A 27052-nucleotide genomic window follows, 5' to 3' on the forward strand; every position below is an offset into this window, starting at 1 on the left:
TTTTGGACAAATGCCCAGCTGTTGCCAGCGTTGCCGATCTGAAGACCGTACTTTGAGAACCACTGCCTTGTAATGATACTATGATATGTTTTAACAGTGAAGTGGTGTGTGCATTTGTTTCTCTAAACTTTCCACTGTAACTTCCTACAAACCAGTCCTATACCTCATATCCTTTTTCTGCATTAACGCCTCGTGTCTCTGGTCATCTGGAAGACCATTCAAAGTTCGTGGACAGCATACTACCACCATGCAAGGGGGAATTCTCTCCACACTCCTTTACTTGGCCTTGGGTTACATCTGTGTTGCATTGCCGAGTCAGGGAAATGGAGGGGGAAAAAGGATGAAAGAAATTACCCTGCACTGAAAACCTGCTCAGGCCAGACCCAGAGCCCAGATGAAGGTATTTGTTATTTCATTTAATCCTCACATAACCCCGTAACATCATTCCCACTGGGAGAATTCTGCTGCTTCAGCAAGCATTAGAGGGTAATTTGGAAGCCCTACAATCCCAACCTTTATTGCTAAGAACTAAAAGAGAAACCCTCCTAGATCCTCCACCAATATGTTCCCCACCCTCTTCCAACTGATATGTGTTTAAGACATTTGAAAATGTAGAGAAGCAAATGTGAACAACGATAGAATGAGGAAATGCAGCTAAATTAAACTTTTAACTTAAATACGTTGGCAAGCAAAATCTAGAATTTTCTTCTGGTGTCACTATATAAAAACCACTATTTTAGGTATGTTTGTTATTTTTTCCTTCCTGATTATCTTCATTATATGCAGTGTGGTTTTGGTAACTGATAATGGATACATACAATCTGGGTTGTTATAATGACCATTTCCTTCAAATAGCAAATATAAATTTTATAGTTTGTATATTGTTATGAACACGTTCCCCAAACTTTCTCTGAAAGATGTTATGTGTGTCCCTGGTGTGCCTTCTGTTGGTTGGACAGCCCCCTAACCAGGAAACCCTTATATTTCCAAATGACTGATAAATGATCTTTTGCCATGCATGAGTTCAATTTCCTCCAAAACTGGATAGCAAGGATTGGTTTTTTAAGCCTCTGTTATTTGTTAAAATCTAGGAAGAAATGTTAGCTTTTAATGACATTTGGTCAGGTGTTTTAATGGCAAATGACAGTCATTGTAATGCTTTGATATAATAATATTTTCCTTGTCTGTTTTATCATCTTTGGGGGCGTGTACCAACAGTATATGCAGTGCAAAGTAGATCTGAGAAAACACTTGCTAGAAAATTACCCAGTGTTGATTCCCATGTACTGAAAAGTAATTTAACTTCATTTATACTTTTACAATTGATATATCCTCCCCTACCCCCATTCAGGGAAGTGATGAAAGAAGCAGAGAGGAGAAAAGTATTTTGGTGAGTTAGCGTCCTATTAAAAAATGTGTCCTCTCTGAGAACCCGTGGGCCTTGATAGAGACAAGAACATAGTGTCTATACTGCTGAGTACTAAAATAGCCAAGTTGAGCAATTCCTATTACACTTTTACTTTGTTTTATTAAGTTAAGATAAGAGAGTAAGATTCCAGTTACACACACCTTCTTTAATTTACCCACAGGAGATAGATTTTCTTTCATGCAAAGAATCTAGAAACCTACTTGCCTGGAGACAATTGCACAAAACAGGAACTGCAGCCTGCTTCTATTTGGAGGTGTGGTTTTCTGGGTATTCCCCAGAGTCCTCATCATGAAGGACAGCAGTACTGACATTCTACCCTGGAGCCTGCCTCCCTCCAGGCTTGGGAGGCTGAACCCTTGCCCGGCCCTCATTCCTTCCTCCTCGGTCTTTCGATTCCTGTTCAGGAAGAACATTTATCAATATATATATATACTCTTGTTGAGGAAAATTTTGCTGACAACCTGAGGCTGTCCTGGGATCTGAATAACACTGGCGCCTGCAATTCGATGTCCTCTTCCCAAAGTTGGGTTCAGAGTCGGTATGCTGCCCGGAGGCCCAGCACGGTGGTCCCATGGCCCTATAGTGCCCTACCCCCACCTCCAGTTCCGTGCCCTCTGACCTGGGGCTGCTGGTGTTAAGTTTGTCTAAGGACAACAGTCACAAATCCATTTCCCCACATTATATGTAGGCAAACATGCCTGGGTTTCCACAGTTTTATATTTTCTATCTGTAAAAGGTGTATAGAAAACACCAAGAAAACACGGACATGGCCATTGTCAGGTACAAAAAGAAGGGAGACATTTTACATATTTATTGGCCTCTTTACTCTCCTGTGGTACTGTCTCCTGCACATTCTTAGCTGCTCTCTTCTACAGCACTTGGCTCAGCACTCTCCTGTTTGCACTCTGTGTGGTGCTAGAACTTCCCACTAACCGAATAAAGAAAATTAGTTCCAATTCTTTGGTCTTAACTTCTTCATTGTTGACAGAAGTTTAAAAGAAGATACGTCAAAACTTCAGTTTAGTATTCCGTAACACGTTTGCCGCTGGTTTTTATCTTAAATCAAATCTTCTCTCTGTAGTTCTCCTTTAACAACATACAGAATTGCTATTAAAGCACTTCACCCCCCCCCAAAAAAAAATCAAGCAGTATAAATTATAGTACCTAAGGCATTGAAGGAAGAGTTCAGATAACACTAAAATACTAAAATAAATGTTACGAGAAAATTGTAGCTGACAAGTTTAGATTAGTTTCATCCTCATTGCATAATCTTTAACTTGTAGATCTTAAAATTTGAAAAGAGCAATAGGAAATCTTCATATGTTGCCCTGTTTTCCAAGAGGGCTTGGAGGGAATATCTACTCAGTCATCTGAGTAGATAAATAAGTATAATTATTATTAACATTAAAATGATTGCATTTTTAACCCCCGTAAAATGTTAAGCTTAATGAAACTAGCAAATGCCCTTCTAGTTATTGGATTAGCAATTAGGTGAAAACGTTTCAAGAAGGCTTATTTATTTGGACAGATGTAGAGAGGTCAGAATTAATTTTTTGAAAACCTTTTAATTGAATTCCCTTTTAATTTTCACAGTGGTGTCTAATTAAATATTCATGTTAATGCTGGTGGTTTTCTGAAGGTCTGCACCAGATCCGGGTTCTCCGAATCAACGTACATTATTTAACCCTTTTCATCTGGCGTGCCAGCAGGGACTTCCTCAGTGTAATCCCATAGTATTTGAATAATTAGAAGGTAGTAATGAGGATTTAATTAGTCCTTGCGATGTGCTGAAAGCAGAACCACTACATACTTTCCCTTTTGGACGCGAATTACAAGCAGAGTTGATGCTTCGGCAGGACTGTGATGTGCTAGCAAATGTATTCTGTCACTGGAGGCGGTTCTTTGGCACCGTCCTGTGACCATCAGATCTGCATGGAAGGTATCCTGGGTGAAATCTTCCAGAATTATTGAATAGCAGCGCCCCCGCACCCCGCCTTCTTTCTTGTCCACCCACACGACAACCTTCTCTCTCTCTCTCTCTCTCTCTCTCTCTCTCTCTCTCTCTCTCTCCCCCCCCCCCCCCACTGATTAAGCAGAGTTGTCATCCGAATGTACCAGCTGACTGTACGTGATGGAGAATTGGCTCTTACTTTTACCAGCAACAGCAGATGAGAGCAGCTAGGCCAGATGCGGGTTCACCCCGCAGTTGCAGGACGAGGAGAAAATAGCAAAACTTTGCCGTTTTGGCCCCGCTTCTGGAATCACAAGATTCACAAAATTCCCCGCCTTTGGAGTCTGATATTCACAGTGATATTTGCCATTAGCTCCATTCTTATAAATAGAAGCATAAATATAAGCAGTGCCATTATCTAGAGAAAGCGTGTAGCAAACAGGCGAGATTGGACATTTAGACGTTCTTGTGCGCCTACCCTGAAAAGGTGAATCACACCTTTTTACACACACAAAGGTGAATTTGTGTACTTCCGAAGTATGAAGTTTCAAACTTAACCTATTTTCTCTAGATTGAATAGAATATGTCTTCATTAGTCTCATATTTTTTCTTCTGTTATTAATCCCAAATGTTAATTGCCTTGTATAATTTTATTCTCACTTTTTCGTGATGTATTTTAGCTTCTTTTTAAAGTCCTAATAGAATCCCTCATCGAATTTCTAGGCACATTCTATTTGCTTAGGGCAAATCTTTCTTTTACTTTTAAATGCCAAGGGCAAAAAAAGAGATCTCTTAAAATAAATCGAGTGTCTTACTATAAATTAAACTGAGCTCTTGAGGGGCCAGGACTGAATCTTGTTCACACTCTGATTCCCTATGTCTGTGACAGAGCTTCATGTATAATAGATGTTTAACAAAGATCGAGCCGGACAGCAGAAAATAATTCAGCCGTCACACCAATTCCGAAGTTTCAAATTGTTTCAGAGCACAGAACAACCAAAGAACAAAATATAACATGTTCTTAAATTAAGAAAGCTTACCATATTAATAAGTCTTCTCTCAATTTTACCACTAAAGGTCATCTGCTACGGCGTAGGCTATTTCTCGGTCTTGAAACATAGTGGACATTTAGATCTTGCACCAGATTAAAGCTACCGCTTCTGCTCCCCCATCCTTCCTGGACGTATTTCTATGACAGTCCAGACAGGACTTCAGGCCAAGCTGAAATCCTCACACCTGGAGTCTGGTGTGAAATGAGTTGCCCAGAAGCCACCCCCACCCTACCCCAACCAGTCTCTTTATACCTTAGGAGTATTTAGATGGAAATAAGTAAAAATTTTGAGAAGTTTTTAATGCTACTAGCTGATTTCATGGTGATATTTATATGGCAGGTAGTTTTCAAATTTTTTAATGGTTTTGAATATCTTAATTGATCCACCTTCTTAACTGTCAGGAACAGATTAACAAGTTAGCTCAAAAATGGAGACCACCAAGATACCTGTTAAGGAGTTGGAAATAGGATTGGAGATTTTTTTTTTTTCTGGTTTTGTGACTACAGAAACTATTTTGTTCCTCTTTCTATTGGATTCTCAGTTCTAAATATGACAGTAAATCTGCACATTCTGAAATGTTTCATAGGGTGGTGTTGGTAGTCAGAAAATGTTCTCTTACTCTACCTTTCCAATTACCCTTGTGTATAAAGGTGTTCTTACCATTTGTGAGCACGCTAAACATAAAATGATGCTGGCTTTCAACATGAGGTTATTAGCAAAAAGAGAAGAAAGTAGATCACTTTCCAGATGTATTGCTGTGTAAGTATAGCAGCTCAACGTGTTAAAGCATTAGTGATAACCTGCCCCCACCACCAGATGCAGTGAATTCAGACTCCGCTCTTAATTGAGGACCCTTTTTTTATAATCCGTGACAGACGAAAATAAAGTCAAATGGGAAGTCAGATACAAGAGAGAATATCTAGGAAGCTGTTTATAATTTCCTCAGCCTCAGAGCTCTGCCTCTGGGCTGAGTTGTGGTCCAAACCAAAGCTTAGTCTAGTGCAGGAAATAACAACATAGGACTTGTATTAGGGTTATTGTTACATTGCTATAAGTCCGCTCTCCAGAGGTTTGTTCACCAAAAAACTGAGAAAACAAATATCACACATAATAAAAGTCTGTTATTATTGACTGAGGAATCAGTCTAAATTTTAGAATATTTTTGAAGATGCATAGTTTTGTCACTTTTGGTTTCTGCAGTAATTTTTTTTGAATTGCCAAGTGAAGCTTGCTTTTAATAGTCAACCCTCATTTGTAATTGGCTCATTATTCTTCACGGGAAGTATCTGAGAATACCTGGATCTTAGGTAAATTCAACATTGTGTATTGCATGCACTTATTTATAGTAACGTGATTTCTCCTGTGCCTTAGGGGTCCGTACCTCGGGGAAAGACCCCTGTCTGCCTAGTTTCCCAAACCAGAAAGCTGGAAGGCATCCTTGATGGCTTTTTCTCTCCCATCTGGCCTGTGCTAGTCATCATGTTCCGTGAACTCTACACCTGCGGTGTTAGCCACGCATCCCCTTTTCTTGGTATCCACTGTCGTTAATGGGGTCCTGGCTACCCAGGAACTTTTAACTTCACCTTCACCAGCCTCGCAGATGTCTTTCCTGTCTCAGCTGTGTTCCCAGTCCCCTTTCCGTGCTGAATCCAGAATGGTCTTTCCAGGGGTCTGGTTAGATTAATCCTGCCCTTCCTAAGAGCCCGAGATCCCCACTTTGCCTCGGAGGGAGGCTGTGCTGAGGTGCGTGGTTATGGGGCCACTTACCCCGCACCAGCCTCCCTTTCTGGCCTTACCCCTCATCACCCCGCTGCCTCTCATCCCCAGCCAGCTGAGCCTCATTCAGGATCTTGATATAATCTCTTCTCATTGTCACTTTTGCCACTCACATCTGAACCCCAACCCCACCTCAACATGGGGCCCCCTTGGCCATCTTTACTGACCTATGAGGTCCTCCATAGCCTGGCAGCTGGTAGGTCTTTGAGGCCAGATTTGCTACGTGAACAAATGAATGAAGCATCACCTGTCACAGCAGCGTCCCCACAGCCAGGCACCCTCCTGGCGCAGCCTGGCCGTGCTCGGGACCCACTGCCAGGTCATCAGTGGAATCTCCCCAGCCAGAGCTCTGTGCCTGTGCAGACCGCGTGGCCTTGTTCGGTCTCCTCACTCCAGTGCTTACGTAGTATGTGCTTTTCCTCAGTTGAATCTTCAGGGAGTTTGGAACCGAAAAACCTGAGTTTGGATGCAGGGTTTACCACTAACTACTTTTGTGACCTGTGACAATTAATTAAATCTCTGCTTCCTCCTATGTGAAGCGAGGATCAGAGTGTCCTGTGGGTTTGTCGCGTGGATCAGACGCAGCCTTGTATCTGAAGGTTATAAATTGCGAAGCCCTGTGCAAATACTACTAATAAGCATAAGCGTCAGGCACAAATGACTCAGGGGAGACCTGGCCTGAAGTTGAAAGCCTTAAAAAGTGGCTCCTCTGCTCCTTCCAGCGCATAGTAACACACATAAAATTGTCTCTGCTCTCAGCCCCGAAGCGGACTTTTGCAGCTAACACCGGGAAGATTTGTGTAAGGAAAGGCCAGATATTTTGCCCCCACCTACCATCTGGGTAATCAGTCTGATACTTCCCCGGACTCTCATTTGCCCGGTGATAGATGATGTCAGTAGGCGAGAGGGTTCTGTGGGGGCGGACGGGGAGAACTTAGATGCTCGCGTCTGTGCCTCTGAATATAGGGCGCCGCGGTGCAGGGAAGGCAGAGGGACCGACCCTGCCGGTTAACCTGAGAGCACAGCGGGGACAGCACCGGGGGGCCTGGGTTCCCACGTCGAACGGGTCATTGGTTTCTGTCTTCCTCAGAGCAGTTCACGTCGTGCCCAGGAGCGGGCAGGCGAATGAACACTGGAGATGTTAAAATGTAACAAGAATATTCTTTAAAATCTATTTTTCTCTCCAAATGGGACTCCGACACCTATTTGCGATGAGCCATCGCCCTGTCTGCCTTTATAGGCGGGAGACTCTCCGCTGAGGTGGTGCGGCGTGTGACCGTTATTTCACACATGTGGGGAAACATCTTTTATCGAACTGGCTTGAAGAAACGAGGCAGTTCTGTGAATTTTTAACAGATGCCAACGTGAAAACAAATTGTCCATGTGCCAGAGGAAAAACGTGCCTCGCTTTTTGGTGGCTCATGGAACCTCGGTGTCCCGCTGGTGTCCTGACGGCGCTAGAGCTTTCTGCCAGCGAAAGAGGCGCCTCTGAGGAAGAAGTCGCGTTGTCGTGGAATTGGTTCCGTGCTCCCTTGCTGTCGCGCATTAGCCTGGACACGCTGGCTCTGCCTTCGCCGTTTTCCTCTTTCGTGGCTCGGGTGAGCCGTGCTTTGAGCTTTGTGTCTGACTCAGTTTCCCGGCAGGATTTAAAGTCTCTGACGCTCGGTGTCGCAGAATTTGTCGGGCTGCGTGAAGAGGAAAAGGACGGACTCTTGGAGGCTGAGGTCCGTGCTAAGGTGCCTCCCAATTTAATATCCTGAAATTTCCCATTTTTGCTTGACTGTTTCTTTGGCTTTGTTTCTGAATCAATTTTGTACGCTCTTCAGCTTAGGCGGGCGTTTTCGTCAGAAGGTACTTTAGCTCATCGGTGACCGTTTCCGAGTGGTGACGACCCACCGTGGCCTGTTTGGATTCATGGAGCTCTCTGCTCCAGCTCCCTCTGTATCATCTTCCCTACACGTGCCTTGTGGCCAGTTTATTTTTTAAATGGAATAGAGTTCCGTCCTACTTTTGGGAACTTTTGAAGCCCTTCTAGAGATAAGCTTTATCTCCGTCTTGCCCAACCAAGAGTTTTTCCTTACTCCTACCACATAAACAATATTCTGTGTTCATCTCATGTCCAATATGGAAAATGTGACTTGTTTAGAATGGTGGTGTGGATCAGTTTCTTTTCATTTTTTTGATACACAAAGGTTTAGATAGTCACGCTGGATCTTTCCTGTAAAACAGTTTCTTTTTTACAAATTAGACAATTCTATAACATGCTGTCTGTAAAACCAAGAAAAATATCCACTTAATAAACCACAGATAGTACAATGCTGAAGAAAAAATTCGAAAGGTCCTGAAAACTCACTTAACCTAATAATAATACAAAGAAACATTTTAGAAATGCTAATTCTCTATTAGACCCATTTTCTAAGGTAGCATTGAGGGGATTTTTTTTTTTTTTAATGGAGAAGGGAAAAACAACTCTCTGGCTTCGTCTCTAATATTGGTCTCTATAATATAGAGACCAGCAGCATTTTTCCCTAGACTTAACATTACTTACGTTGCCATGTGACAAGAATAGATTGTCTTGGAATTTTCCATTGATACTAATATAAATATAGAAGAATGGCCCTAAAGAAAACAATCCTTAACATGCAGACTAAGTGACTCCAGGTAAGATTCTGGCAACCCTACCTCCATTCCCATCTGTAGCTATTGGATACGTAGAATATGACATTCAAAAAATTACCAAATTGTAATTAGATACCTAAATTAATGCAAATGTGCCTTTGGAATAAACGCTCCATCTTACTAGGTGGTGGGAACGAGCCCGGCTAAGATCAGGCTTTTCTCACACGAGCTTCAGGGCTCTTTGATAGGCTCCCACCAGAAGAGCAAGTCGTACTCCCCCTGGCCAGAAGTCTTGGGTGCTCTTCCTTGTAAGTAGCAAGAGAATTGTCATCTTCTTTAACCACCCGCCCTACCCCCCCCCAAAACCTAATGGTTTGCACAGATGTTTATCAAGTTAGTCATTGGTCATAGGTGCTTCTAATCCAGTGGTAAACAAGTCAAGATCCTGGCCCTTTACCTTGAGAATCAATTCAGGCACTTGACAGGAATCTTGATATTTCAGTCCATTTCTCTGTATCTTTTCACCCATCTCTCCGTCTCCCTCCCTTCCTCCCTCCCTCTCTTTCTCTCTCTCTCTCCCTCTCTGTCTCTCTGTCTCTCTCTCTGTCTCTCTCTCTCTGTCTCTCTCGTTTAAAAGGCACACTCCAGGGAATCTGCCAGATCAGGAAGGATGTATGCTGAGTCTAATGGCACTCAGAGCTAATCGGTACTGTAGCTCTCTGTTGAGTGGCCTGAAACTGACAAGTGTAGCTTTTCTGAGCCAAATAACATGGCTGGCCAATTATTTCTGGAACTAGCTCTCTGGAAAAGGGCAATGCTTTCTGGATAGTCAACTGGGTGAGGAGAGCAACCCATCAGCTCTAACTGGCTTTGTTGGAGAAGGCATAGAGCAAGCAGGCCCAGCACAACAACACAGAGCTGTATGCTGCCTGGGGAGGGGCGTCAGGCTGTTTGCCGGGAGGCTCACAGGGTATGGCATTTGTCACCTCGGTGAATTAACCACCGTCCAGGGACTTGCAGCACTCTTTGGCTCCACCGTGATGAATGGTTTTTAGGGGAGCCTGGCAAAGGGAAGCTAGTTTGGAAACCTGGAGGCATTCAGACAGGAAATAAATTGTGGGTTGTATTAAAAATAATACGAATAATAATAACCATCACATTGTTGAGCCTCTGTGCTGTGTGAAGGCACTAGCTGCTTGCTACACAAAACATTGTCTCATCTCACCTTAGAGTGTAGGCTCACCTGTCATCCACACGTCTCAGAAATGGAAACTGAGGCTTAGCTTCTCACTAACTGCTGGCCTAAAGGCACCTAACCATATGTGGCGAGACCACAGTTTGACTTTGCAGTGACACTGGAGATGGAGAGAGTGGATGCATTTGTCAGGTTTTTAGGTGGGAGAAAACCAGGCTTTCTGCCTGTTGGGCTTTCAGCTGTCTGTAATTCCTTCCTGGGAGAGCTGACTTCCTTCCCCTGGAAACAATTCTTCAAATATACTATGAATTAAGGAGCCAGACCATAACATTTATTAAGCTCTTTCTTGTAAAGTAAAAGTAAACAGGGCTCTGAATGAAGATGTTTTCTTATTCATTAAAAAACATGTATTTGGTTCCGATTCTGTGCCAGGCACCTCGCGTGGTGCTGAGGAGACAGATGCGAAGAGAGTGTGTTTTAAAGCCGCAGTACATAGTCTGAGGGAGAAACAGGCACTCCAGCCAGTAGCAATGGCACCGTGGTAACCGCTCCACCTTGGCTGACATGAGTGGTGCTTTCTGGAAGGCCAAGGAATGCCATCAAAGATAGCAGGAGGCGGGGCCAGGAAGGACTAGAGTCTGTTACATGGAGGTGAATGGCCTTGTGGGCACGCTGTGAAAACAGCATATTCAGTAGAGGACACAGTCGAGCATCTTGTTTTCACACGGTGCCTCCCATTTAGTGAGTTTTTTTTTTTAACTGAAATAAATGTTTTAAATATCAGAGTGCATTTCACATAAGAAGGGTAGAAATTTTGTGAAATGGTATGTGTGTGAACCTGCTTGTGAATATATAGACACATGTTCACATACACACATCGGATCATGATATAAAATGTATTTCTTGGGGCGCCTGGGTGGCCCAGTCAGTTGAGCGTCCGACTTCAGCTCAGGTCATGATCTTGCCATTTGTGAGTTCAAGCCCCGTGTCGGGCTCTGTGCTGACAGCTCAGAGCCTGGAGTCTGCTTCAGATTCTGTGTCTGCCTCTCTGCCCCTCCCCTGTTCACACTCTGTCTCTCAATAATAAATAAATGTTAAAAATTTTTTTCAAAAAAAAGTATTTCTTAACTGTGGATTGTGGTTAAGAATGTTTTAATTCATGAATTAAACTTTGTAAGCTTCAGTGTCTCCATAGTTGTTTTGAAGTTTAAATGAGCTAATGAAGAACAAAGCTATTAGCACGTAATATATGTTCATTAAATGTCAACGGTTACTGACAGTGGACAGTGAATGGCACATCGTCTGGAACATGAGAGGTAGTCAATAAATATTTGTTAAGTGAATGAACATGCCAGGACTTGGCAGGTCTCAAGCAACCTGATGCCTACAGGGAGGAAAAGGTATCTGAATGATCAAAACCAAGTGGGGACACCGTGATGACCGTGTAGACGTGACGAGGCTGGAGAAATAGGTCAGGCCAAATTTGGAAAGACTCATGTGCTGACCTAATAAGTTTGGACTTCATTCTGTTAAGCAATCAAGAGTCGGGGTCTAGTTTCTGAACAAACACGATTGACAGATCCCTGAAGAAATGAGGAAGGATGGGATTCAGAGCATAAGAGAAGGTGCTGGCCTCGCGTATGAGTGAAAGATCTCTTTCTTCTGAAGGGAAGAAAACGCAGAAGGACACAGCGTGGACATGGGTGTTGATGGCCGAGGGGGCTGGACGTCGTGAGAGGTGGTGCTGCCCTTTCCTGTGTGCTGGTCACTTGCTGGCAGTTACGAGGTGGGCCAGGAAGGACTTCGAGCAAGGGGTAAAATGTTTAACCAGGGAAAAGGACTAACCGGGTGAAGGTGCCCCAGTGTCTGTAGGAGTCAGCTGAACGCAGGCACCGTGGCTTCTAAGGACGTATGTTGTGATGCCCGCTTTGCTGGTCACGCCTGTTTCTGTGTTGGGTGTCAGGTGGTCAGTCCTGCCCATCGTTGAGGCCTCCACCTGAATAGGACTTTTTCAAGGAAACTCTCCTGCTCCCCAGTCTGAACTGGGTCCTCCTCTTCTACCCTCATAGCACCCGGACTTCTCTTTTTCTTGGGTTCTTCATTTGCCCAGTCGTTTGTTGCATGTCTGTCTCCCACTAGCCTGTGAGCCTCACGGGGGCAGACTCTGTCTCCTCCTTGCCTGCACCCCAGCACCTTGCACGTGGCCGAGCACCTGCCCCAGTGGCTTTGGAAGCTCGCTTGATGATCGTTCCCTGCTGATAGGTTTTATTTGCTCCCCAACCAAATTTGAAGTTTTTTCCAGGACAGGGATCCCATCTTGTACTTTCTTTCAATGCTCTCTCACCCTTACCACCTTCCGCGAGCGCCAGAGTAACATTGGAGCTCGCTGGGAGAAGGTTTGTGTAGCGCTGTTGCGGTTGAGGGGCCAGTGTGATCGCTGAGAACAGAGCTCACACAGTGAAGGAAGGGCTCGCGGCATCCCTGGAAAGAATAGTCATGCCTTCGTATAGCGTTTTTGGGGTGGTTTAGAGTGTGTGTGTGTGTGTGTGTGTGTGTGTGTGTGTGTGTGTGTGTGTTTCCTATTACACTGCATTTCTCTGAGAGTATAGCTTTTACTCTCTCTCTTTTGCTTGCTTTCTTTCTTTTCTTTCTTTCTCTTCCTTCCTTCCTTCCTTCCTTCCTTTCCCGAAAGGGCACCTCTGAGTTTTCATGTGAGAAGTATGTCTCTTTTCATTTGGAATGTGGTGGTACCAGTGTGTGTGACTATATACACATGTGATGAAGGACTCAGAAAGACTAAATTCACTTATATAAACCTATGGGTATACTGTATGGATAAAATGTACAAGTTATATTTTCATGTGTAGTTTCTGTGATTTTTCAATAAGTAATTTATATAATGTAAATAATAATCTCATCCAGTACTTTTTTCTAAAGTTTGTGTTTCCCCACATTAGATACTTACCTGGGACATCCAATTCCATAGTATATCTAATAATAAAATATATTTTGATAATATATAGGAAATGCATTTTATCCTTTCCAAATTTCCTTTACTAGAAAGTTTGGTTTTCTAAATTCAGATGGCTTCTAACTAGAAAAACTTCACACCTTTTTTAAAAACCAGCTTTATTCTCTCAGCTGTCAGTTTTTCTATTCACAAACCACGTTGCAAGCTGCCGTTTTGTAATAACTTGCTAAAAGAAGCAAAAATACAATCAAATATGTCACCATAAATAGGTAGACAGTCCTTGGTTGGAATTTGATTTTTTGGAAACATTTTAACATTTCTTTCATCCAAAATAAAGGTTAAAATCAAAACAAAGCAAGAAATATCCCAAATAAACGTACATGGAAATTACAAACTTGATTAGATTTTTCCTAGAGGAAAAAAAAAAATGCTTTCAGCCAGAATTGAGAACCAGAACTAGAAGTATCCCCTGTAAGTCTTATGCTTCTCCTCCTCTGCAGTTAACAGGTGAGAAAACTGAGGCCAGAAAGGTTAAGTTAGTTGTCGTATTCTGTCCAGCAGACCTGAAAGGGCCAGGACTGCCACTAGCTCAGTGTCCTTGCTGCCTCGAATGCTGCCTGTCTTGATCCCCTTCTGTGGATGTGTGATAATAGCAACAGCTAGTAATCACCGAGAACCCACAATTCTGGGCACCCGTGGTAAGTTTTTCACACATATTATCTCATTTAATCCCCACAGCATCTCTATGCAGTGGACACAATTGAGGAAACAAATAGTAGACACACAGAGTTTCTATCTTTAGGATGAAAGGAAGAAATTCTTCGTTTTCAGCTAACTTTTGTCTTCAAATTTTTCATCAGTTTGTTTAGATGACGGTGATACTCAGTAGCCTTTTGAAAATACAGTTCTGTGCACAGTGGAAGCCTTTCCGGTAGGACTGCTGCGGGCATTTAATTGTGATTCTCTGTTATGGGTCACTTTACCTGCCTCGTCACTGGCCTCCGGGCTTCTGTTCTAGCCTCTCTGCCCTGCAGCCCTTTCTTCATGCTGCAGGTTCTAGCACAGGCGCCTCTAGAAATGCAAGTCTGACGATCGTCTCGCTCTCCTGCTGAGACAGTCTGTGGTCTAATGTCAGCGGAGGCCCCCGTTTCCCCTGGATGGCGGGTGCAAGAGCTTCGGTGAGCCACACAACTGTTTCGTAATAGGAGCTGTATCCACAAGATGAAATACTCCATAGTCAGGACAGAGTGACTAACAGAAAGGTGGGCGAATGATATAAATAGTTCTAGAAAAGGAACTAAAAACAGCTATTAAACAAAATGTTCACCTTTCCTCACGGCAAGAGAAATACAGAATCAAACACAAACTATAAAACACCTCTGAAAGCATACATTAAAAACCATTTGCACTTGGCAAGGGGAACTCAGCGGTAAGAGATGGGGATACGGAACTCCCCCCCCCCCCCCACCTCTCATCAGTGGTTTTGCTTTGCCTGGGTCTCAGCTGCCTGCAGTCAGCCACACTCCAGAATCGGATGGTCCTCCTTCTGATGACCAGAAGGTCGGTGGCAGCCTAACGCCATGTCACGACACGGGCGTCCTTCACCTCCCTTCGTCTCCTAGTGTAGGTACGGTGTCACCTGACATCATCCCAAGAAGGAGCAGCATGGGTGCCGTGCGGTATTTTGAGAGACAGGCCATGTTCACATAGGTTTTATTACAGTGTATTGTTAAAATTGTTCTATTTTATATTAGTTATTGCTGTTAATCTCTTACTGTGCCCAGTTTACAAATTAAACTTTATCATAGGTATGTTTGTATAGGAAAAAACATCGTATACATAGGATTTGGCACTATCCACAGTTTCAGGTGTCCCCTGGGGGGTCTGGGAACGTAGGCCCGCAGGTCAAGGGAGACAACTGTATACCGTCTTAAACTTTCCTATCGTATCTGGAGTTTGTAAAGTTACGCAAGTACTGGAGTAACATAGATTCCACGCATTTAAATAAAAAACAAATGCGTAAAAACGAGCTTGTTCATTCTAGCTAGAAAGGACATCTGCGTATATGAGGTGTTCAGGAGTTAAAAGATATTTGTGGCACTTTATAAACCGGAAAAGTATCATCAGATCCCTTGTCTGTATCGCATTTCACAGTACAGAACATTTTCACACACTGTCCCAGTTGATCCTACAGCAGCCCCTTCTTCATTTTAAGATGAGACTTGGATAAATTAGGATTTGCTCAAGGTCACAAAGCTCGTTCGATCAGTATACGCTTGTAAATGTGTTTATTTACGTATCCGTCTCTCCTAGTAGAGTCTGAGCTAGTGACGCAAACCAGACCGTAGTCCCAGCCTCGTGTTCCCAGTTGAGTGCCATTAGATGACCACAGCTAAGAAGGGAGACACGCAAGTGATGTCACCTTCTTCTTCTGTCATCTTGGGGAACACGTGGAAAGAGAGGAGTCTCTCCGAAAACCTCAAATAAGATTTCAGGACGCTTTTGTAAGCGTTGCCATTGCAAATCATCCACAGAAAAAAATAGATTTCCAATTGTAATTTCTGTGGAAGGAGGTGGGTTCCATACCCCTAGGACCTCGTGTCTGCGTTGTGGAACTTGATGTTGTGACACGATCTGCTCGAACTTGTTTTCGTGTTCTCGTCTCTTGGAATCTTCTCGCAAACTTGATTTTCTGCAAAATGCCAGTGATGAGTGAGGGAATTCAAGTGGAATGTGGCATCTATATTTTTAAGGACTGAGTAAACAGTCAGAAATAAAGAAATAACTTGCCCGGGTAAGAATTCTTAGAACTCATTTGAACAAACCTTAAGCCTATTAAGTGTCCCAGAGGCAGCAATAACCTGAGGATGTACTATATTATCAGAGGTCCTAAATCCTTCAGCATGGACACTTTCATGGTTGAAGTGAAATTTAATGCCCCAGAAAAGGACCTGTGTTATTTTCTTGAACTAATGAAGAAGACAGCGGCCATTCTCTGAAAGAAAGAAAAACCCACACAATCTGTATGGAATTTAAACACATTTTTTATTAAACAGGACTCTATATGAAACTCTCGAGAATTTTATAGTAAAGCTTAGATAAATATTTCATGAAACATCTTAAGATGCAATCATTTATAGTAATTTTAGTGCTCTGATTTCTGTTTGTTTTCAGATTTGAAAAAGCAAACATTTTCTATGATGATTTATATCTAGGAGCTGCCAGTTGAGCCCAATTTCATAAGACTTATCTTTATAAATAAATGGAATAGCTCTTCTTACTTTTATTCTGTCTCTTAAGATGAAGCAATGTTGAAAGATCTTTTTTTTTTTTTCCCCTAGCTGAAATATAAACCATGACCTCGGTAAATGTCCTGCCTCATTTATCCCCCCAAGTTTATGCTGGTGTTGGATCGGGGCATCGTCTTCCCTCCAGCTGCCTCAGTAGACTCTCTCTAGAAGCTACTGTCCTGGGTTCTTCCCGTGCCTCCCCCCAACCCCCCACCCCACTCCCGCCTGCGCACTCTGCAGGAAACTAGAGCCTTCTCCTGACACATGAGACCTCTGACTAACCCAAGCTCCTGGGTTCCTGGAGCTGTTATTCAGACAGCCCTTTGTTAGTATGTTAGTGTGACGGTATTAGCTTTTTTTTAGATACATGTCTTGATTTGGGCTACTCTGTCTAAATGAGTCTTTCACAGTTCATTCTACATGCTTGTTTATATTTGCCCGAATTGCTGATGACTGGATGTACCTTGACGTTATGGTCCTGCATAATTTAAAGATGTATTTTCTTTATCCGTTTGGATAGCTACCTGCTAAGCACCTACTCTGTTGTGCTCTGCGCTCTGTTGGGCGCATGAGGAATTTAATAATCATCCATTCAATAAATAGTTCCCCACCATGTGCCAGACTCTGCTGGCACTTTGGATGCAGCACTGAGACAGACAGGATCCTTGCCCTCATGGAGCCGATTTTTAGCGGGGGGAGAGAGGCTAACTGAGTTGAAACTACGGGGAGACGATTGCAGGTTATGAGAAGTGCCGTGAAGAAACACGAGTGAGAAATGGCCAGGGTGGTTCCGCGTCAGGGTGGGCCGCCGGGGAAGAGCCCTGGAGAGGAGAAGGTATCGGCAGGTGGGAGAACATTCTCGGGAGCCATGCTTTGCAGCTGCCCGGAGCCATAGGAAATGGGGTTGGAGTGAGACCCGATCGCCTGACCACAGAGGAGCCCGCAGGCCATGGTCAGAGGTTTGCATTGGTTCCCGGGCTCACGGGAAAGCCTTGAGGGCTTTCATGCAGGAAAGATATGCTCTAATTTCTTTTTTTATTCCTGAGAGATGGTTCTGGCAGCTTTGTGAAAGTGAGGCGAAAGGAACAAAGCAGGGGTGGGTGGCGCAGAGGCTTGGAGATGAGTGTTGGGGGAGGGGGATAAGAGCGCTGGCCAAGCTTCTGGAGAAATGGAGGGGAGCGGAGGCAACAGGATGGGCGCACACCTAGGAAACGGGTGGGGGGCTGGCGCCTGGCGGGGACAGTGGGTGAGTGCCGTTGCCATTGGCAGGTTTACGGGAGGAAGTCAGGGTTCTGAAACAGCAGGATCCACTTCAGACCCGCCCGTTGTTCACAGCAGACCTGTAAGCGGTGGTCTGAAATCAGGGTTCAGGTCTGCAGCGCTTAGGAGTCAAGGTGAACAGTGGCTGCTCAGGAGACCAGGGGGGCAGAACAGTTCCATGCAGAGGAGAGAAAGGTACTGGCCTGGCCTTGAGAAGAAGGGCAGGATGTTTGGGTGGCGGGAGACATGCATCCCGGAGATCAGCCTGGCAGGAATGGAAGGCTCTCAGGATAAGAGGGTCCTGGGTGTTCCTGTGGCTTTTGGTAGGGGCCTCATCTCCAAGAGAGGTTAAGCTTGCTCGCCCTTCCTCCCTCTTCTCCTTTCCCTAGTTCACGATCCACTGGGTTCCCGGGAACTCTAATGGGCGTTCCGAGTTAGGACTAGGGGAGACCCAGGGGACCCTTCCAGATCCCCCACTTTGGGTTTGAAATACCTTTAGATGTTTCTTTAGGGGAGTCTCACAGTGCCAGTCTTCTTCCTGTCCACCTTCCACACAATCCCACGTCCGTTTTGTCACCTACACTTACATATTTCCATTTATTTCCCACCTAGGTTTTATGGCAGGCACACAAAGAAACCCTCAGATGTCTCAATATGGACCTCAACAGACAGGACCATCCATGTCGCCTCATCCTTCTCCTGGAGGCCAGATGCATCCTGGAATCAGTAGCTTTCAGCAGAGTAACTCAAGTGGGACTTATGGTCCGCAGATGAGCCAGTATGGACCACAAGGTAAACGACGTTTCTCAAAAATGCATCGCAGTAGGCTGTAGCGGTTTTGTTAATATGTTAGTCCTTCGAGGTCTTCATATTATAAACATCTTGTAAGATCCCATTATTTGTTACCCGGCAGGTTGGTGAGGTTAATGCACACCCATAGTCCTTCAGTTGCCCATCATGATGGGAAGAATAATTATAGCAAGTGTTCATTAAGCATTCATGCATCAGACACTGTGGTAAATGCTCTTAATATGTGTGTTATTAATGAAGGAGTAAATCTTAGTTTCTGTGATGTAGTTAGAAATGCTCGTTGAGAAATAGACACAGGCCTTGTCCTCAAAAAGTTTCTGATTTAAAACTTGGGTTTCATTATGTTGAATTCTGATTGTGCCCCCTTAACGATGTGCTCACTACTCAGAAGGATGTCGTCCCATTACACCTGCTCCCAGTTTGTCTCCAAAGTGCTGTATCTGATAAATAGTAGTTCTCATTTTTTCAGTCATTACTGGTCTTACTCTTAGAAGATAGAACAAAGCCTGAAATGGGCATGTCTTTCAAAAAGGAAGATAAGGGGGCACCCGGCTGGCTCAGTCCGTGGAGCGTGCAGCTCTTGATCTTGGGGTTGTGAGTTTAGCCCCACGTTGGGTGTAGAGATTACTTAAAAGTAAAGTCTTTTAAAAGGGGGGAGGGGAGATAAGACGAGTGGAAAAATAAATGAGACTATGCCAAGATGCACTGTTTACATCTGCCTTCCTGGAAATTGATGTATGTTTTTTCATGTATGTGTAGAATCCTTTTATCAAGGTTTTTAACCTGATACATATTTTTTCTAAGTCACTTTTGGCAATAAGGCATTTGAATTTAGCACCTTCTTTATGTTTTGTTTATTTAACTTAGACATTAATGGATAATTTAGAGAGAATGAGATAATCTGGCACAATTCCCAGAGTTTCCTCACTTCTGAAAATATCAGGAATTTTCCAAGTGGAGATGATGAATGCCCACTAGGAGGTTCTAGTAAAACAACAACAAAGTCAGGTCTCCTCCTGTTAAATAAAGTTTTATTTTCTGAAGACATTTGTGTCTGTTTAGCAAACCATTGAGCTCTGTTGGGGTTCGTTGAGCCTCTCCAGCCATTGAGTGTGTGCCTAGCAAAACTAGATGATTCTATGAGGCCTTAGCACCTTCTTGGCTTTTCACCTGGTGTTTCTCACCTGGTTTTTCTCAGAAAAACGCTTTCTTTCTGTTTATAGTATTTCACGGTTTGAAAATTGAGTTATCAACATACTATCTTATCTTGGAAGATCTCTTTCTGAAAGATGATAATATTCAGTATTCAATATTCCCAGTATAACATTGCTTCCTTGCCTTACATTGCTTTGTTATTTTACATTCCAACTATCTCTGTTGTTAGGGAAACTATGTTAGAACACCCAAAACAGGGGCGCCTGGCTGGCTCAGTCGGTTAAGCATCCGACTCTTGATTTCGGCTCAGGTCATGATCTCACAGTCCTGGGATCGAACCCCACATTGGGCTCAGCACAGATCCTGAAGCCTACTTGGGATTCTCTCTCTCCCTCTCTCTCTGCCCCTGTCCTGCTTGTTCTCTCTCTCTCTCTCAAAATAAATAAACTTAAAAAAAAAAAAAACGTTTTATTTGGCCCCTTCCGGCCTTTGTCAATACATGCATGTAGTCAGACTTTGTGTTTTGCTTGATTCCCTTCACACCATATCATTAATGGTTTTCCAAGATCTTAATTTCAGTAGGCCCTAGGAGTTCAGGTCCCAGTTGACAGCAAGTCTGCCCTGTTCCCTGTCAGCCCCAGGAAGCTGCGGCACGAAGAAGTTTGTTGCTGACCTAAGGCAGGTCAGTGAGTCACCCGGTTGTGAGAGAGCACACCCGCTCACCAACTCCGCTCAGCGGGCGTCTTCAAGGCTTCCTTGGCTGTTGTGAAAAGAAGGAAACTTTAGTGAAAGTTAGAAAAGCAGTCTGTAAGTTGTGATATACACAGAAAATGTGGACTTGTGCTCAGCATGTAACTGGAGACAGGTCAGGCTTGTGCTCCCAGAATTGGGAGTGGCTAAAGGTCTGGGACTTGACCGCTAACACTCACAAGGGCTTCTTGTAATCTTGAAAATTGGTCTGTCTTCTCTTAAATAATTCCCTCTTGCAACCTCATCCTCTACTGTTCTCATAATAAGGGAAGATGGAACCTTGACTGTCTGAGGAGTCTTTTGTGAAGAGCTAAGAAAGTGTTTATGCTATTGGAGTTAATAGCAGGAAAGGCAATTTCTATAGAATGGATTTCTTCTCCGAGTAAAACCCTCAGTTTTCCGGAATAATTGAACATTAAGATTCATAATTTAAGAACACTGAACCTGTGAGGGTTCTCATCCAAACTGCTGAGTGTCCTTGGAAAATTGCTTACTCTTTGGGAATTACCTTCCTCTAGAAAATGAGAAAATTAGATCGTGTTACTTTAGAATTTGCTTCCAGTTCTAATAATCTACAAGAGTAAATCTTGCTTCTTGTCTGAAGCCTTTTATATCCATGCGGCCCACTGGACCCACCACATCACACTTTGGTTATATAGTCAAGAAGGGATTTATTTTCAGGCATAAATACTGAGTTCAGGTTGATATTAGAACCCATTTAGAATACGGAAGATCATTTCCATACTCAACACTTCTTCATTTTGAAAACAGGTGCCCTCAGATTTGTCCTCTCTGTCATTCCTTCTCCCGAGTGATAGCTTGCTCATGTCCACCCCGAGCTGTGCCTCCTCCTGGGTTCCTTGACTGGCTCCAAATGCCGTGTGCTGAAAATCAGTGTCCTGGGACTCTGCCTTCAGCTCCGAATTGTTTGCCTTTCCTTATTGTATTCTCCTTTCCCCAGCAAGCACTAAATGACAGGAAATTAGCGCTTGTAACACAATTACTCAATTCAGTAAGTGTCCTTACCTTTGCATTTCTCTCTTTGTTGATCTTTTTAAACTTGATCTTTTTAAACTGGACCCAAAATAAGTATTTTATTCTACCTTGTCTTAATTAGCTACTCAAATTAGTCATCAGACATTCAGCTTGCATTTTCATGCTACGTGTTTTAACATCTCTGAAAAGAATCACTTGTGTGTGAGCCACAGAGGCCATTATTTTCATCTTCTGTTTCTGTTCCTAACTGGATGAGTGTCTTCTCTGTTAGTTTTGTTTTGAAGAGATCTCAGAGGAAAATACCTTACGATCTTTTTTTAAGTCTTCTTACTGTCAGAAACGACTTCTGCAAAATTGTTATTTAGTAGTAGCAACCGACATCCATTACTGTGCCCTGGGTCCTGTTTGAAGTGTGTTCCATAGATTAACTCACTTCATCCTCACAGCATACTATGGGACGGGTACCATTTACCCCTGGACAGATGGAGAAACAGAGACAGCTTGACCAGGATACGCCACGGTCATGCCAGGATTCAAATTTGGGCAGACTCACCCATTTTCTTAATTAATGGGAAGCTCTCACATTGTCCCCATTTGCAAATGAGCAGGTTAAGTAATTGACCCACGATCTCACAGCTAGTAGGTGGCAGAGCCTGGGTTCAAACCAAGGGAGATTTCAGAGGCCACTTACATAGTCACTGGGGTGTTATTTCCCACGCCAGAGATGTACCCTCCTTGCTGGTTCATTCATTCAGAAAGCCACTGGGGAAACCAAAAGACAAACTACTTGCCTTCAAGGAACAAGGAGCATGTGGGGAATTCAGGCTTGGAAACACATCAAAGATACTAGAGATTAAGAAAAAAGTTTCTATGAAGTGAAGAAGGAAATTTTTTAGAAATGTATATTACTAAAGTCTGCATTATTACATATGCAAATGGAATGAGTCCAATCTAAATGTGTGAAAATGTCTAATTGCAGTGTATTTTATGAAATAGCACTTTTCTACCTTCAGGCAAGCACATATAATAACTACCCTTACGAGGTGTTTGCAAGTAGGGCCGTGAGACTTGCTTTAATAAATAGAATGGAATTATGTAATTGACACGTTAATTATTAATAAATGAATTTGGGGGAAAGATTGCTGAAACAAATTTCGCCTTCATGTTTCTTAAGAACAAAGACTGTCTTGCTTTTGTGTTCTCTAAAACAGTGTTGGGGCGCCTAGGTGGCGCAGTCGGTTAAGCGGCCGACTTCGGCTCAGGTCATGATCTCGCGGTCCTTGAGTTCGAGCCCCGCGTCGGGCTCTGTGCTGACGGCTCAGAGCCTGGAGCCTGTTTCAGATTCTGTGTCTCCCTCTCTCTGACCCTCCCCCGTTCATGCTCTGTCTCTCTCTGTCTCAAAAATAAATAAACGTTAAAAAAAAAAAAATTAAAAAAAAATAAAACAGTGTCTGTCACACAGACTGTCCACAAATACTTTTTGCACATTTGTCACTGCGGGCAGTGGGGGTCTAGCCTCAATTTTGCTCTAAATAGCAGTATTTCCTTGGGCAACTAAATAATTCTGAGCTGAGATTCCCCTCAGTTATTCACTCACTTGTATGACAGGGTCTGCACCACCGCATACAGCTTTTTCCCAGGTTTGTACCCTGAAGCAGGGCTGGGTTTATGCCTTAATTTGTATAGTGTGGGTCTTAGGAAGCAGGGAACTTTCAATCAGATGAGTCTGATGGGCCTTTTGTTTCTAAATTACTTGATAAAAGGTATTTATTCTGGGGCACCAGGGTGGCTCAGTTGGTTGAGTGTCCAACTTCGGCTCAGGTCATGATCTCCTGGTTCATGAGTTCAAGGCCCGCATTGGGCTCTGTGCTGACAGCTCGGAGCCTGGGGCCTGCTTCGGATTCTGTGTCTCCCTCTCTCTCTGCCCCTCCTCCGCTCATGCTCTGATCTCTGTCTCTTAAAAATAAATAAACATCGGGGCGCCTGGGTGGCGCAGTCGGTTAAGCGTCCGACTTCAGCCAGGTCACGATCTCGCGGTCCGGGAGTTCGAGCCCCGCGTCAGGCTCTGGGCTGATGGCTCAGAGCCTGGAGCCTGTTTCCGATTCTGTGTCTCCCTCTCTCTCTGCCCCTCCCCTGTTCAAACTCTGTCTCTCTCTGTCCCAAAAATAAATAAACGTTGAAAAAAAAATTTAAAAAAATAAATAAATAAATAAATAAACATCAAAAAGAATTTTTTAAGGTATTTTCTCCAAAGAAGTTAAAGGGTTTTTTTTTCTAAAATAGATGCCATTTGAAATATTCCTTCTCCTTTCATTAACATATGTTTCTCAATGAATTCAGAAAACTCCAAATCATACCTAATTGAAATGAATGCAGTTCCAAACTAGCAAATTACACATTGATCATCTTACAACTGTTTCAGCTGCAGAGGAAGAATACATGTTAGTAGGGAGCAGTCCACTCAGTACCTGTAGTAGCGACCTTAGTGTCACCATGACCCAGGATGTCGGTCTCCACTCTTGCAAGTCCAGAATCGCAGTCTTATTATTGAATTAAGCTGAATTCAGCCTCTCTCCCACAGAGGTGAAATGTGTCTGCCACATGGGTTCACACGTCCCCCTGGACAGTGCTGCAGACTGACGACATCCTCTTCTCTGGCTTTCGGAAGGCTGGTCTCTGTGCAGATCCCTCCGTTTGGTTAACTCGGTTTCTTTTCCCCTGGAATCCGGTTGTGCTGCGTGTAACAAGTTTATTACCGTAACCTTATTTTATGGTTAAATCTGCAGTGCCCAGCACGTGTTCAGTTCCGTATTCCATATTGTTTTGTTGTGAAAGAAATATTCCAAATCTTCATCTCACCAAGACCGGGGAAGAAAACAGAAATTGAAGTAGGTCATTTATAGCAAAAGACCGTTAACGCCCTCTTCTTTTGATGCTCAAATTCAGCTTTCGCATTACAGGGTTTATGCATGAATTTTTCTCAACGGACTGATGATCGTCACAATTTTATCAAAACCTGGGAATTTAAACCACTTAAAATTTAAAAAAGGAAAAATTTTAAAAAGAAAAGAAAAACACAAAGCAGCTGTAATTTGGACTGGTGTGAAACTGTTTTACCTTGCCAATTAAAATCAACAGGACTCAGGAGTGCCGCGAGGCACTGCCCTTGCTGAGTAAGCTCGTCTCATCCCGGTGGGCTGGCCCTCCGCTACAGGTCCTGGTCACGACAGCCGTGGACAGCACTGTAGAGACACAGGATGTGCACATTCAGCTTTACTTTACATCTTAGCCTTTTCCCAGGGCTCACAGCTCTGCCCTTTTTTCAAACATCTGAAAAGAAATGGCCTTATTGAATCACAGGTGACAGATCGGAGTCCCTCAGCCATCAGGGGAAGCAGGTAAGCGCTCTCCCTCCAGGGGGCGCTGTTCGACGCTTGCGAGCCCAGGGCACAAGGACTCTGGAGCCCAGGGGAGGGCAGAGGTGCGTTTGCAATGTGTGACAGCAGTGACTCTGACACTTTTTCATTTCTTACCAGAGAGATTTCACTGTTTTATACTAAATTTGGCTACTGAGTTGAGGTCATACCTTTTTACATTTTTAATGTAAGTGCTTTTTCTTATACTCGGTTTGAGAAATAAATTTGAATATCTGTGCATCGTGAAAATAAAATTACACATATGATGCATACATAAAAAGATAATTTCACTGATTAAAAACCTATTAATATTGGAATAGTTTCTCTGTGTTCCTTGAAAGATTCTATTTATGGACTGTCCTTGTCCAACAGTAGTTAGTTATTATCATTTTTCCCCCACAGCAACCACGTAAGGTAGCTGATCCTGTATTATACCCTTTTTACAGATGAGAAAACTGACCTTGGGAGTAACAAGTGGCTTTCTGAAGGTCACACGTAGCAGACAGTTGTACCCGTACTACTTGAGGGCCTATGCCTTCTCCTTCACTCACTGCCCTGGAGCCCGATACTGGCATCTGACTGTGCCCGTATGTCTTCTGGGCCTGTGTGTGATGTCAGCCTCAGTGATCGTTGTTCCTCTGAGGATCCACTTTTCCTTGCTGAGAGGCCACCAACACATGCACAGCTCCTTTCCCGGGAGTGGCTCTCCTCAGTCGCCTTCCCACGGACACCTCCCTCACCACGCTGTATAAATCTCCCTTTATCTCTCTTCATAGCACTTAGAGCCATACGACGTCTTCTAGGATTGCTCCTTTGCCTGTGTTGTGCCACCAGAATGTAGGCTTTTTGCCTTCATTCGCTGCTGAATCCCCAGCCATTAGCACAGAGCTAGCACATAAGAGGCCCTTAAGAACTATTTAGGGGGTGCGCCTGGGTGGCTCAGTTGGTTAAGCGTCCGACTTCAGCTCGGGTCATGATCTCACAGTTCATGAGTTCGAGCCCCACGTCGGGCTTTGTGCTGACACCTCAGAGCCTGGAGCCTGCGTCACATTCTGTGTCTCCCTCTCTTTCTACCCCTCCCCCTCTAGTGCTCTGTCTCTCTCTCTCTCTCTCTTTATTATTATTTGTAATGTTTATTTTATTTTTGAGAGAGAGAGCGCCAGCAGGGAGGGGCAGAGAGAGAGGAAGACACAGAATCCAAAGCAGGCTCCAGTCTCTGAGCAGTCAGCACAGAGCCCAACGTGAGGCTCGAACTCATGGACCGCGAGATCATGATCTGAGGCAGTCAGACACTCAACCGACTGAGCCACCCAGGCACCCCGTGTCTCTCTCTCTCTCTCTCTCTCTCTCTCTCTCTCTCTCTTTTTCAAAAAAAAATTTTTTTTTTCAACGTTTATTTATTTTTGGGACAGAGAGAGACAGAGCATGAATGGGGGAGGGGCAGAGAGAGAGGGAGACACAGAATCAGAAACAGGCTCCAGGCTCCGAGCCGTCAGCCCAGAGCCCGACGCGGGGCTCGAACCCGCGGACCGCGAGATCGTGACCTGGCTGAAGTCGGACGCTTAACCGACTGCGCCACCCAGGCGCCCCTCTCTCTCTCTTAAAAATAAATAAACGTTAAAATTTTTTTTTAAAAATCAGTAAAAAAAAAAATTACCTTTGGGAGGTGAAACGAAGGATCACCTTTGTCTGTTTCTCTCTCTGCTCTTGTACTCACTGTACTGAACTTGCATTATTGTATAATTAAATTTTTGAAGGGGTCCATTTTTGTAACATATGGAGAAAAAAACTACCAAAAGTGAAACTCTGAACCCACACTGTAAGGTAGTAGGCCTTTCCCCCTCTGTTCCGAGCTTTGTGCAATATGGTCACTTCTCTTACATGGTGAAGACTTGAAAATGCATGCTGACTTAGGGAAAAAATATGGTACCCATACGTATCGATTCCAAAAACAAATTATTCATTCCCACCAGTGGTAGGATTTAATGCAACTGGGGGTAAGTCAGCTTTCATTTTGAACCTGCATTTGTGGTCTTCCTATCTACCCGGTCAGTTTTTCTCCAAGGTGGTGCCCAAAGAGCAGCATTGTGTGATCAGCCTGTGTAAAAAGGTGGGGTTGAAAGGTTTTTGAAATAGAACTTTTTTTTTTTTAACACAGAAAGGATCTTATGAAATACGGTAACCAGCAAATAAGCATGTGAAAAATGCTCAAAATCATTCTATTTCTTAATGTCTATTTCTGAGAGAGAGAGAGAGAGCAGGGGAGGGGCAGAACAGGGAAGGGACAGAGGATCCGAAGCAGGCTCTGCGCTGACAGCAGAGAGCCCGATGCGGACCCTGAACTCGCAAACCATGAGATCATGACCTGAGCCGAAACCAAGA

The 27052-nt window shown here is 43.8% G+C and overlaps 1 protein-coding gene across 13 annotated transcripts in view; it reads left to right on the plus strand.

Moving 5' to 3' along the window:
- The window catches only part of ARID1B (AT-rich interaction domain 1B), a 449892-nt gene that overhangs the window by 357263 nt on the left and 65577 nt on the right, over positions 1–27052 (plus strand). For all 13 annotated transcript variants that reach the window (XM_043592659.1, XM_043592667.1, XM_043592660.1 and 10 more), the window contains one exon: positions 18156–18335. In XM_043592659.1, coding sequence (XP_043448594.1) covers positions 18156–18335 — 180 coding nt within the window. The remainder of the gene's footprint in view (positions 1–18155; positions 18336–27052) is intronic.

This window comes from Prionailurus bengalensis, chromosome B2 (assembly GCF_016509475.1).
Source record: "Prionailurus bengalensis isolate Pbe53 chromosome B2, Fcat_Pben_1.1_paternal_pri, whole genome shotgun sequence".
Classification (NCBI taxonomy): Eukaryota; Metazoa; Chordata; class Mammalia; order Carnivora; family Felidae; genus Prionailurus; species Prionailurus bengalensis.